This window comes from Carassius carassius, chromosome 30 (genome assembly GCF_963082965.1).
Source record: "Carassius carassius chromosome 30, fCarCar2.1, whole genome shotgun sequence".
NCBI classification, from domain to species: Eukaryota; Metazoa; Chordata; class Actinopteri; order Cypriniformes; family Cyprinidae; genus Carassius; species Carassius carassius.
In genome coordinates this window covers 3741430-3755522 of record NC_081784.1, presented here as the reverse complement: position 1 = coordinate 3755522, position 14093 = coordinate 3741430, and the positions used below count along the sequence as shown (strand labels likewise).

Below are 14093 nucleotides of genomic sequence, written 5' to 3'. Positions count from 1 at the left end.
TGACTTGCAGTGCTTAAACAATGCCAAAGGTATAATGCATTTTGGGGGCATTGACTATTTATATGAGAAGGATATTTAGTTTTGACACATGGATAAACTGTTTTGGGAGAGATATGAGCTTTTGCAGGGGATCCATGGTGTTGTGCTAAACCATCCAGGTTATTTTGACAAAAGCACTAAATGAATGCACATGTGCCAAGGCAATTGAGAAGGATCTGTGCTATTTTGACTCTACTGACCTTTTATATGGGAAAGGAATCTGCTTTTGAAGCATGGAAGAAGAGTTTGGGGAAAGATATTTGATTTTGCTAGTGAGCTATAATGTTGAGCAGAACTGTAAGACTGTTTGGCCAAATGACCTTATGGTTTTGAGAATGTCATCTCGGTTTCAAGAAATGAGCCAAACCAATCGAGAAAAACTGTAAAAAAAAACAAACATTATCAATAGTTGACAAACAGTATTAATTTAGAGCTATAAAATGAATGGCGATAGCAGCTAAGATCATTTAGTTTAGGAAGAATTGATGATTTTGAGATCAAGATGTGAAATCAAGATTTATGAGATCACCAGGAGAAAAATCAGATAAGCGGGAGACAAAAGCAAAGTCTCTATTTGGTTGCATGGTGTCTGTGCCGCTGAGATTTGATGAGATGTTAATGAAGTGATTATAACTCATTCTCTTCTGTCTTCTCCCCCATTACATCTTAAATTCAGAAGAATCATCTTTGGTCTCTGTCTCCTCATGAGAGGGAATGTGAGAATAATCATCAGTTTTTGGTCCCTGTGGTCTCTGTTTCACGGTCTCTGTGTGGGAATCATGATTTTGGACAGTTTCTCTTTCCCATCCCAGTCTGTTTTTCTCGGGTCCAGTTAAAAAGTAGTCCCGCGCTCACAGCCTCCTGAAGCAAACCGGTTCCATCCCGCTTGTTCCCTCGTCTCACGGAGTTTGGGAAGAGAGAGGTCAGTACAGCTGTAATGGGTTTCGTATGGATGCAGGTACCAGAGGGCTCCCTCATGACCCAAGAAGTGTTTCCATGAGAAACCAAAGCCATTTTACACAGTCCCCTATTTTCCCAAATATATCCGCTCTTGTTTGTCTTTGTCCTACTTTTTCTTTTATGTGTTTTAAACCAAGTGAAGCCGCCTTCCCAGAGCCACAGTCAATAGAATGTAAAAATAAACTTAAACTTGCCTGGGGTTGGCAAGATTTGTATTCTTTTTGAAAGAAGTCTAATGCTCACTAAAGCTGAATGTATTTGATAAAAAATACAGTAAAATGGTAACATTGTCAAGTATTACAATTTAAAATAATGGTTTTCTTTTTTAATTATATTTTTACAAGTAATTTATTCCTGTGATGCAAAGCTGAATTTTCAGAATCATTACTCCAGTCTTCAGTGGTCACATGAACCTTTAGAAATCATTCTGATATGCTGATTTGAAACATTTCTTATTATTATTAATGCTTAAAGCAATTCATGTTTCTGTCGAAACTGTGATAGATATTTTTAAGGGTTGTTTAATGAAGTGAAAGCATTTCTTTGAAACAGAAATCTTTTGTATCAGTATAGATTTCTTTCTTGCAATAACATTTCATGATACAATTGTGTTAAATTCAGATGTCTCTCAGAGAAAGAGGCTTATCCTGTGACTTTCTCTTTGTGTAAGAAAGAGAAAAGCCTTCCTGCATCCCGGTCCGTGTGTCAGTTCTTCTCTTGAGCTTTAGTTAATTAAAAGCGTGACCTTTATCTGCGCTCTGGGAGAGTGACTGGAACATGGGGTTCAAGAGGAAAATTTAAGATAAGGTTCTCATTGTAGTGTTTATTTGAAACCGAAATATACGAATTCAAAAACATGACTGGTTGATGTTACATTCATCATGGACAAGACAGACCAGAGATAAATGGATGGATTGATGGATGTATAGATAGATAGATAGATAAAATTAAACAAAGAAAAGTTTGTGCAATAACAGCATGTTCCCCTTACAATGCCAAAAACACAACAGTAGAGTCCTTGTGTTGAAATGCAGCACACAGCTGTCGACCCCGTCATATTCACTTAACACTCCTCATCAGGTGAATTCACCGTCTATATTTACATCCCGCTGAGTGTGATGCAAGTGACCACATCCAATTTAGACTTTTCCAGTAATGACCTGTTCTGACAGTAATGCCTGCTGACTGCATGACAGGTTTGGAAGAGTGGCCAAGTTTACTTTCAACACGGTCCGAGCAGCAGAGCTCTGTGTTTGTGTCCTGAGGGCTTACAGATGGCACAGTTAAATCTGATGGAGTGGTGTTAGCGCAGTGGATAAGACGCATGCCTGTGGTGTGAGAGACCCGGGTTTGAATCTACTGTGAAACGCCAGTGTGTCCCTGAGCAAGACACTTAACCCCTAGTTGCTCCAGAGGCGTGCGACCTCTGACATATATAGCAATTGTAAGTTGCTTTGGATAAAAGCGTCAGCTAAATGAATAAATGTAAATAAATGATGAACCGTGTGAATCTTCCAACATCTTTCACATTATGTGAGGATATCAAGCAGCTGCTGTTTGTCCGGTTGAAGGCGTGAAAACTGAGCGCAGCTATGATTGTGAAGTGAGAACTTGTTAGTGTGAACTTCAAGTTAAGTGACACAAAGCACGTCGACACATAAACTTACTGACATTCATTTAGACAAGGAAGGTTTGTCAAGACAAACTTTGAATGTTGGCTTGACTGTTTGAAAAAACAAACCTTCACATTTGAGGGTTATGAGCAAGGGATGTGAAGTTTGACAGTTTAATTTGAGACCGTTTATTTCTTTAGCTACATTTAGTAATGATGCAGATTTAGCAGAGTAAAATAGCTCTGATTTGTTTAGAGTAAAAGCTTTTTCTAGGCCTCTTACACTACTGTTCAAATGGGGCCTGCAAGATTTATTTGTTTAGTTTTTCAGTTTGTACTTTTAATCAGCAGGGATACATTAAATGATCAAAAGTGCCAGTAAAGACATTGAAAATGGTACAAAAGATTTCTATTTGCAATAAATGCTGAACTAATGAACTTCCCATTCATCAAAGAATCATGTAAAAATATATCACAGTTTCCACAAAACATAATAATAAGAAATAATCAGCATATTAGAATAATTTCTGGAGGAACATGTGAGTTGCTGAAAATTAAGCTTGATGATTTTTTTAAAATAAAATATTAAAATAGAAAATCATATTTAGTAATATTAATATTGTAATAATAATATAGCAATATAAAATATTTTTACTGTATTTTGCTTAAACAAATGCAGCCTTGATGAGCATAAGAGACTTATTTCAAAAACATTAAAAAAATCTTACACCAACCTGAAACCTAGTAGAGACTTAAACATTTTTTATGTATACATAATAAAATATTATAATGTATACATATTTTTATGTATACGTACAAAATATTCACAGTACTAAATAAAATGTAATAATATATTATTACATTTTATTTAGTACTGTGAATATTTTGTGTAGACATGTTTGTAGACTATGTAAATGCACATAATTTTAAAAGTTAGAAGTAGTTTAATTTCTGTCTGTAAAACTATTTAAGTGACAAAAATTATGTTAAACCATCTCAAACAAATGACTCCATTGGATTTTGGAAATATTGAGGAAATAACATTTATATAACTTTTTGTGGCATTTTAAAATCAATGGCTAAATAAAATAAAGTAGATAAAATTTAAAACCACAAGCAAATCCTGATCTTTTTATTATTATTCTTTTTTTTATTAAAATGCATTAAAAAAAATACATCATTAGCACACAATGAAGGAACAAAAGAGCATATTTCAGAACCAAACATACAAACATACAATGACTGAAAAAGAACATTTGTTCTACAGGAGTGTGTTGTGCTTTTTTTAGCTTTTTCAGCATGATTAGAATCTGTGCATTTTACAAAACTTCAGTGATATTCACTTCACTGGCAACTTTTAGGGTTATGTTCCAAAACTTATTGAGCTTTATTGATGCCTACATAGGCATCTGCCTTCAAATAAGTGACTGATTCAGAACATTTCACACAGTGACAAACACACAGGCTTAATTTTTGGTACAGATTCTGTGCTGCCTATGTAGGGAGCTCAGTACACTCTTAAAAATAAAGGTTCTACAAGGGCATTTTCTCAGCAATGAACCTTTCAGCGAACATTTCATAAAAGAACCATTTATTTTCCCTAATTGTGAAGATCCTATTCCACTATTACAAAGGATCCATGGATGTTTTTTAATTGAACCATAAATGGCAATAAAGAACCTTTATTTTTAAGAGTTAGGTTTTGGTACAGTACCTTTTAGTGAACAGACTGTTCCAAGGAAACACACAATAACGATCAGTACTGATAGTGTGGAAATAAATAGATAGGTTTTTGGTCTTGTTTTGGGCCAGCAAATCTTAATTTAGCTTGATTTCAATCTCAATCATAATCAACGATCACAACAAACTCGGGGGAAAATACGACAATTTTGTAGCCACAGACATTAAGAGTTCCAGACCGAGGCACTGAGAGAGAATCATCATACGACATGAAAGAATTGCAGAAGCAAACAGTTTACCCAGGGATTCTATTACCCAGAAGTCCTTGCAGGAGAGAATCGACTCCTGCTTGTAACTAGACCAGCTCACATCTTTCCTGTAGCCTGCAGCTTTAGGCGATAATCAAGCAGAGGCACAAAGGGAAGGAAAATAACCGCCCACATAACAGCATCAAAGCGGCCGTGAATCAAGCTGAACACGGGCACTTCTGCTTGGATAACAAGGCCTGAAGGATGACCAGAGATTGAGAAAGGAGATACATCTCTCTTCATCCATCTTTCGATCTGTTTCCTTTGCTCTTTTGGGGCTCTTTGCCCCCAGGTGATGGCAGCAGGTGTGAGCATGGGAAAAAACCTCTGGGTTATGGGCTGAAATATTCACTTACATTACACCTGTTACGTGAATGTATGTATGTGTGTGTGTCATGGCCACTTTACTCTCTGTGTATGAGCTTGTGCATGGTTTTGTTATTCAAATAATCTAGGCCGATCTTCTTTCAAACGTGCCCAATTATTGTCTCCGATTTCAGTCATACCAAGAACAAGGTAAAAAAAGTAGACACATAATGTAGGTGCTTAGAGCAACATATTTTTCACACTTTAGAGACGTGGAATGACAACAGGTGATTGTTGGACTCTTTGGTTTGTGATGGTTGAGGCCTTTCAGGCACATGACTAAATATCATATGGAACTCAATCCGGTAAGAATGTCTCCAGTATGTGGTTTAACAAGGACATAGAACCTCTTAAATAAATGTTTTAGTGCATAAAGCTGCATTGGAAAAACATAGACATTACATTAAAATTTTTGTATAATTTAGAAAGAATATATTACAGTAGCACAACTTCCAATTTTGTATTAAAACAAAGAAGAAGAAGAAAAGGAGAAAAAAAAATGTTTGTGACCCGAAAACACATCCTCTTTGGCTCAAATAAATAAAAAAATAATAAAATACACAAACCATAAAACTGAGCTCAAACAAATCAATAGTCGGAAGAAAAAGCGATCAACACTGAGAAAAAACAAAAGACTCTAAAAACTATTCCAAAAACAATGAGTCTCCACAAGTTCAAAAGCAAATGAATTGTTCGTGATATTGGCATGAAGCAAGAAAAAAACTAAACAAAACAAAAAAATTACTGGTCTATATTTGGGTTATAGACACTGTTTCTACAAATCGAGAACCTGCAGCTAAAGGGTGCATCTCACGAAAACACGTCCAGATCACATTTCACCCTAAAATCAAAGCAAAAATTTTTTTTTGCATGACGAACATGATGCCTTCATTTATGTAAATTTAAATGATTTGCAAATGAAATAATTTACATTTAAGCATCATTTTCTTCATGCAAAATATAATTTCTTATTTCTTATTAAACATAACCTGAATATGTTCCTGACAGGTTTTGTGATATTCACCCTAAAATCCGTTTAAATGAACAAACCCATTGGCATAACAACCCACAAAGCTGACACTGCCCAACACTTGCATTATATGATCATTTCAAGACTATCTCAGCAAGTTTGGAAAGTACCTGAAACTTGTGGGTAGCATTTTTGTTTATCATCATATTTACACACTGAAAGTCCCACAGTCCTGCAGCTCTGTGAAGCTCTTTCATATTGTTTACAGGAACTTCCTTGTGATTGCAAAGCACTCTGGGAATTAAAGCTTTCAGGCAGAATGGTTTGTAAGGCTGGATGAATTGGCTTTTTTTCTGAGACAGGCTCATCAGAATATGTCCATGAAGCACCTGCCATTTTTTCTTTGGTTTTTCAGCTTTTTTAGTAAGAAAAGTTGCTGAGATATTACTATGGGATGACTTTTCTTATTATTTTTCAATTATAATCTTTCTATATACACCTCATTTTCCTGTTAGACTTGTGTCCTCCTTTAGTTTTGATCAACGGAGGTCCATTTCTGTCCCGTATGGCGCGTCCAGAGCAAAAGCTCTTTCATTTCTGGTCTGGATCACTTTGGTTGTCTTAGAAGTGATTGACATGTCATAGAAACGAAGAAACAAAACGATCAAACATGCAAGACTTTTCACCTTTTCTCTTAATTTCAACCTCTTTTTTTTCACTATTTCTCAGTAAGGCCTCCAGACGGACTCGTCTATGCGTGTCGATGCACTCATCGCTGTGGGTGAGTTGCTGTGGCTACCGTCTGCATCCACACCGTCGCTCTGGTTGCCGAGGCTGGCGTTGAGCAGGCTGTTGTTTCCAGCGCCAGTGCCTCCGGCTCCGCCCGTCCCGGTGCAGGACGTCAGCATACGGGTGGGCGACCTGTCGCCTCCCGATCCGGTGCCGCCGGTTGGAACCATGGAGAACTGGTAGGAACCGGATCCAGTGCCGTAGTACAGGTGGTACGGTGAGGAGTTGGTCTGGAAGTGGGAGTTCTGGTTCTGGTTGCCGGGGTATGGAGGCGGAAGGTAGGTGTGGTAGCGGCTGGAGGTGGGCATCCCGGTCACGCTGAGACCGCCGATTCCAGTGCTGGACGGGTTGGCAGAGTAAGTGAAGGGACCCGGATAATGCATGTGTGAATCAGAGAAGCGAGGAGCCGTTAATGGAGAGAGAGACGGGAAAGATGACCTCTGAGGGAACAGATCTGTACCTGGACGAGAAAAATAAAGAAAGGGTCACTTTAACATTTAAACAACAAAAAGAGTAACAGAATGCAAGTCATGTCAATAAGATTCCATGCTATTCCATGATTACTAAAAACATTTACATTTTGAATAATTTGTAAAAATTCAATACAACTGAATAAAAAGATTTGAATTTTGAATAATTTGCAATTAAAATGATTACTCTTCCACAGTAATGACAACAAGACTATATAATAATAATAATACTAAGAATTTGAACGATACATGTTTTTCCCATGAATGCTAAATAGTGTTTACATTTTTATTTAAATCATGTGTAGAATAAAATATAAAAAAAGTTATTTTTTTAAAATAAATTATTAATTCAATAATTACAATAAATAATTTTTTTATGACATTGCTATTCATGTTAATATATGATATAATGTTAAGATATCTTTTAAAATGATCTGTCACAGGAACTACTGCCTCTGAACTGCCTAGTGTCACTAGTGAACTCAACATGATCGATTGAAAAACTGTTAAAGTAAAAACAGTTCGTGCAAGCCTATTATGAGGCTGAGGAGGAAGAAGATGAAGAAGACTGGTATGCTCGTCTGGAGTTTCATTTAGCGTTCACGTCCTGTGCGTCAGAATTTACCAACAGGTGTAAGAGAAACGTCTGTGCACCTGCACACAAGCACAAAGTGCTGCCTGTTTCTGGCTTTATTTTTCTGCTTATTGGCCACATGCGAGCAGGGGCAGCTGGGATACTGGAGCAGACTTTGGCATGCCAGTGCCTGAGGGAGGAGAATGGCGTCTGTGCGTGCCACTGACTCATTTAAAACACTCTCCCCCCATTCATCTGGGGCACTGGGTCCATTTGCAAACAGAAACAGAGAAAGAGAGAGAAAAACATACAGTTTCATTTCCTCAGACCATGCTCTCCCTCTCTCTTTCCATCAGAGGGGTGTTGACTTTCTCTTTTACCCATTTGGGGGGCCAGAATCTGATTTGAACTAAGGAGAATTCAAGATTTCACCTGCCGTAGATTGAACTGAAATGGCAAGAAATTCCTGCCAGTCTCCACAGTTTTACTCATGCATACACACACACACACACACACACACACACACACACACACACACACTCGTTTGTTTTTGTGTAAAGTGGGGACATCCCGTAATCTAGGCCGTAATGGTTTTTATACTGTACAAACTGTATATTCTATGGCCCTTCACCATCCCTACAGCTAACCCTAACCCGCACAGTAAACTTTGTGCATTTTTACTTTCTCAAAAAAACTCATTCTGTATGATTTATAAGCGTTTTGTAAAATGGGGACATGGGTTATATCCTCATAAGTCACCCTCTCCTTGTAATACCTGTGTCATAACCATGTCATTATACAGAGTTGTGTCCTGATATGTCACAAAAACAAGAGCACACACTCATACACACACACACACACACACACACACACACACACACACACACACACACACACACACCATACGAGATGAATTACTAAAAGCGGAAATCTGACAAACGATTTGAGAAACAGCTGCAAACCAGATATAGCACCCAAACTGTAGACGCTGTTCACCCTCATTACCCTCACAGACACACATTCAGTCAGACTCAGTGTCTCCCTCTAGTGCCTGACAGGATATTTACAACATGAAAGTTTCCAGAACAGAGGTTATCAAACTTTTCAAGCCCCTTGGTGGCTTAACCACAAAATAAATAAATATATTAATATAAGTATTTTTTTTTCATTATGTTTACACTCACATTGACCTTCTCATGTTCTATATTACTATCAATATTACCATTAATAATATATATAAGTCTATTATTGGAAAAATAACTATTACAATCGATATTAATCAACATTCTTAATAAATAAATATTAATAAAAATACACTTTTCTGCAGAATCAATATTAATATTTTATATTAATATAAAATAAAAGTCATGGTTTTGATGTTGAACACACTTTTATCCACACAAAAGTTTTAGGTTTCTCTTACACATTTGCAGTGACATGTTAAATATAAATATAAATATTAATAAAATTGTTATGGGGAAAATAACAGACATTTCTAAAGAAAATTATGAAATATTAATAAATTAATTAATATAAAAACGGTTTTGGGAAACATTTTCAACAGAAACAATATTAATAGTAATTATTGTTATTTGGAAAATAACAGACATGTTTAAAGAAAAATATTAAATATTAATACATTTTATAAATAAATTAATATTAATTAAAAATGATTAATGGGACAAGTTCTACAGAAACAATATTATTATTCATTCTAATGCAAATATTTGAATGCTAATATTAATAAAATCTTTCAAGGGACGTTTGGTCTTGGCACAACTAAGCCATGACTAACTGAGGGGGAAAACATCCTTCTGTGCAGTACGGCCATAAGGTGGGAAAAAGCGCTGTTTTAAAGTTCAGCAGTCATTTTTCTAAATGAAAATAAATGGAAAAAAATGAACATTCTGCTGTGAACTGCCCCTATCAAATGCTGTTATCCTTCCCCCATTGTGTTTTGGCCCATCACAGCGATCAGTTCAGTTCCACTAGCCCACAGTCAAGCGTGTAACCCGGATCCCTAAAGAGGTTTGCTTCATTTGACTGCTGTAGAAACTGATTTTGTTTGTTAACAGAAGAGCAAGCAGTAGCTAGGCGGCAGGAATTGTGCATGTTTTGTCTGGGATCAGGGTTCTGGTGAGGATGCAAATCTCGGCCCTCACCTGTAAAATGGCAATGCAAAAACAGACGGATTACACCTGGACCAGGCAAATCATGTGGCCAGGAGAAAGAAAGACACGGAGACATAAAGACTGAAATATATACTCCAAACTCTTTCTAATCTAATCCAGTCATGTATATTTGCTTCAGAATATATGATATCAAAAATACCACATGTCCAACAATCATACAATGATGTGGATCCCAGACTTGCTTACTAGTTCATGGTTTGAGTTTCTACTATGTGGTTTTATGCTCAACTGGTGACACAAACCCACAGGAACCAACCAAACAATCACTAGAGCTAGAGCCTCTAACTATTATTTTTAACCAAATGGTGTTGCACAGTGAGTATTAACATGTACCACTAGCGTTTGATAATTTGTCTGAACATCTACAATTTAAATAGTTTTTTATACCAGCTACATTCTTTTTGTAAAATATCTTGCTTGTAAAGCATGTTTGTGCTTTTTATATAGACTGAGCTTCGAGACACTGATTTGTATTGATTTTTATGAAGCTAATATATGTGTGTGTGTTTATTTATTAGATATAAATGACATTATTATAGATAAATGATAACACAAACACACTTTATAAGCAAGATATTTCACAAAAAGAATGTTAAGAACAATAGATATGCTAGTACAAATGTAGATGTTTGGAAAAATCATGGTCGCAATCTCATTTATTTGTCCAAATGACAAACGGATGGTTTACAAGCAGGTAGAAAACTGGAGCAGGGCTGAAATGGCTAAATGTTTGCCCTGGATGTTGATGAATGATAACTGAAGGTAATGGCATATCGCTCCAACAGGCAGAGAACATGAGACGCAGACAAACATGTAGATCTTGTGTGTTTATGTTAGAGCTGTAGTCCATAAGACAACACGGCACGTCGCATGCAAACTAGCTCATCTCGGACATGTGCCCGCGCTGCCGTCTCATACATCAGGACGGCTCAGGTTACCATTCACAAACATCTGATACTGTACTGGAGATAAACAAATCAGGTCGTTGATTCAGGACCTGGATCACAATGAAATGCATTTGTGAATAAATCAGGAATGGCCTTTTTTCTCCAGTGAGGAATTTTGACCTTATTGACTCTAAAATCCATTTGTTGAAACGACTGCATTATTATTGATCCAAAAATCACAATTATTAAGCAGCTTTTGCTGTTGTAGGACATTAAAAGGAATCAATATTCTTTCAGAAGCAATTACTATGAAATATAAGAACTGTTGGATCTTGTTATTTCTGTAGGCGTTTCTGATCATTGCCGTTAAGAGCGGTGAGTCAACATTACACTCACGCAATTCTGCAGAACAGAACACATGGTATCTGAACCCACAGCTCAAGTTAGATCTATTTAACATCTCAATTGTTCCTCATGGACAACAATAGAGAGCAAGATGAAACTCCTCTACTCCTCAGATGTTTCTCCTAAGAAAAACACCTCAATAATCTCCGCCACACAAATGCAAACATTTCTTCAAGCTCTTCTAAACCCAAATGATCTGAGACTTTAACATTGACACAATAAACGTATATTTTAAGGACTTTTAAGAAAAACATCTGAGACAAAATAAGTACTTAAAGGGATAGTAATACAAAAAATACCAAACAATTTTCATAGTTTACTCACCCTCATGTTATTCAGAACCAGAATACATTTATTCTAATGTGACACACAAAAGAAGAGTTATGCGAACAGTTCTGGGTCCCACTGACTTCCAAAGTAAAAGAATATATATATATAAAAATTATAATCTTCTTTTGTGTTCCACAGAAGAAAGTCTTGGGGGGGGGGAGGGTGAATAATGACATAATTTACATTTCTCTTTGAAACAAACATTTAAAAACTTAATTAAATCTTATGATTTTAAAATGATTTTTAGGGGAAATTTTACAATAGTGTAAACTAATCTGATTTAATATGTATAAGTATGCTGCGAAAAGTTCAAATCCATATTTGGCAGTTCCACAACAAATCTGGGAATTGTACAACAACATTTTGCCTTCCCAACATGTTTCTGTGTGTGTGTCAATCTCTCTTTGGCCACGTGCACACTGCAGAGTTTCAAGAGAGACACCCACAGTTAAATGTTGGAGTGAATACCCTTAATTACCCTGTGATGGTTGACAGTGATATGACTGTGAAAAAGAGACATGTATTTTGAAGAATGTTCATGTTCACATAAATGTGATGTTTTGGGTCCCATTGACTTCCATTTTATTTTTGTCTATTAGGGATGTACGACAACTTATTATTTGTGATATACCATTTAAAATTCTCCTCAAGATAAGAATTGGTCTTCCCATGATCAGAACGATAAAATCTAGTTGTTATTTCTGTATACCACCCAGAGCAAGCTGGACGTGAAACAGAGGGGGTTTATGGCTAAATAATGAGCTACCTCTACAATCTGGAACTGATTTGGTCAGGGCTGTAACGTGCAACAAAAAAAAATCAATCTGTGTGATAAATAAATGTACTACAGTAGCACATGTGCGATACAGTTTGCATGTGACTTTTTACAAACCTCTTGTCCAACAAAGAGATTTATTGACATACTTTTACTCCAAATTCACTTCATACCATTAGATGAGTGTTTGAAATAACTTCTTTTAATAACCCGATGAGGTTTCATATCACAGAACGAGGCAGAAATCATACTATTTTATAGTTTATAAAACAGTTTTAAAGTGATAAAGTCTATGTTGATTAGCATTGCATTCTAAATATACTTTATTCTTAAATACCCAAGATGGTTTAAGAAAACAAATAAACATGTTGTCACACTTGTGTGTTTAATGTCTTCATGTTTGATCAGTTTAAGCATTTTTATCTTATTTTTACTCGGCTACAGCAATATCTGTATGTCTTTGTCCATATTAGGGATTTCCTGGAATGCAATGAGTTTTCTTACTTCTGTGATGCATTTGTGGAGTTTCTGTGTGAGTGCGCCCTCTGGCTTCCAGTATGAATGAAACAGACACTGCATTACGTTTGTGCTCACAACACTATATTTTGGGTAAAAACAGGAAAGATAATACTTCTCTCTAACCACACAGGAGTCTCTCAGTGGATGCATATTAGTTATCATAATTGATATCATTATCGCAATAATTACCAGAAAATATTGTGATATAGTCCATATCACCCATCCCTATTGTCCATACTACGGAAGACAATGGGACCCAAAACTGTGAGGTCACCAATATTCTTCAAAATATCTTATTTTGCATTCCACACATAAAAAAGTAAAGCATACAGGATTGGAATGACGTGAGAGTGAATTAATGATGACAGAATTAGAATCTTTGGCTGGACTATGCCTTTAAACATATTTGAAAACTTTTGATTCCAAAATGATTTTCTTTACAACAACATAAATGAATCTAATCTAATATTGACTGACCTGAAGTATGCTCAGAATTTGTTTAGAAGTTTGAGTCTGTATTTGGGGCTTCTAGAAACAAATCAGTCAATTCTAGAACTGTATTTTGTGTTCCAAACCTCCTTCTGTATAAGTTTCAAACTCTCTTTTAGCCACTGCAAAGTTTCGGGAACGAGAACCACAGTTAAAAATGGGAGTGAATACCCTTAATTACCCTGTGAAGGTTGACAGTGAGGTGGCTGTGAAAAAGAAACATGCATGCCAGATCAACCCATTTTATGCTACTATTTTTGTTGAAAGAAAAAATGCAGATTTATATATATATATATATATATATATATATATATATATATATATATATATATATGTCACTCGCACAACTCCTGGGTGTACCGAACTAAATTAAACACACAGTAGAGGAGTGACAATATTTTTAGCTGCAGTGTGGCTTTTAATAAATGTAAATTATTTCTTCACCTTGCAGAGCATGAATTCTGATGAAACTGCCATCTGGTGTTTTGAAATATGTCACCTGATACACAGCGAGTCTATTAGAAATAATAAATCAATCAAAGTGCAATTAAAGAAAGCTTTAACTTAAATGTCAAAGGGGCTGGTGTGACAAAGGGAATCTTGTGTGTGTTGGAGATAAGAATTACTCAGCTGGTTTGGATGTTTGGGGTTTGCGGGAACAGGAAGGGCAGGAATACTGCATCGCCGTGGGGAAGGAAAACCGTGCCAGAACCAGGTACGTGGCTGTG

The 14093-nt window shown here is 36.2% G+C and overlaps 1 protein-coding gene across 2 annotated transcripts in view; it reads right to left on the bottom strand.

Annotated features, from left to right (window-relative positions):
- Nucleotides 1–5696: 5696 nt before the first annotated feature.
- LOC132110425 (runt-related transcription factor 3-like) overlaps nucleotides 5697–14093 on the bottom strand; it is a 54160-nt gene continuing 45763 nt past the window's right edge. For both annotated transcript variants that reach the window (XM_059517015.1, XM_059517016.1), the window contains one exon: nucleotides 5697–7184. In XM_059517015.1, the coding sequence (XP_059372998.1) occupies nucleotides 6661–7184 (524 nt within the window). In that variant the 3' untranslated portion in view covers nucleotides 5697–6660. The remainder of the gene's footprint in view (nucleotides 7185–14093) is intronic.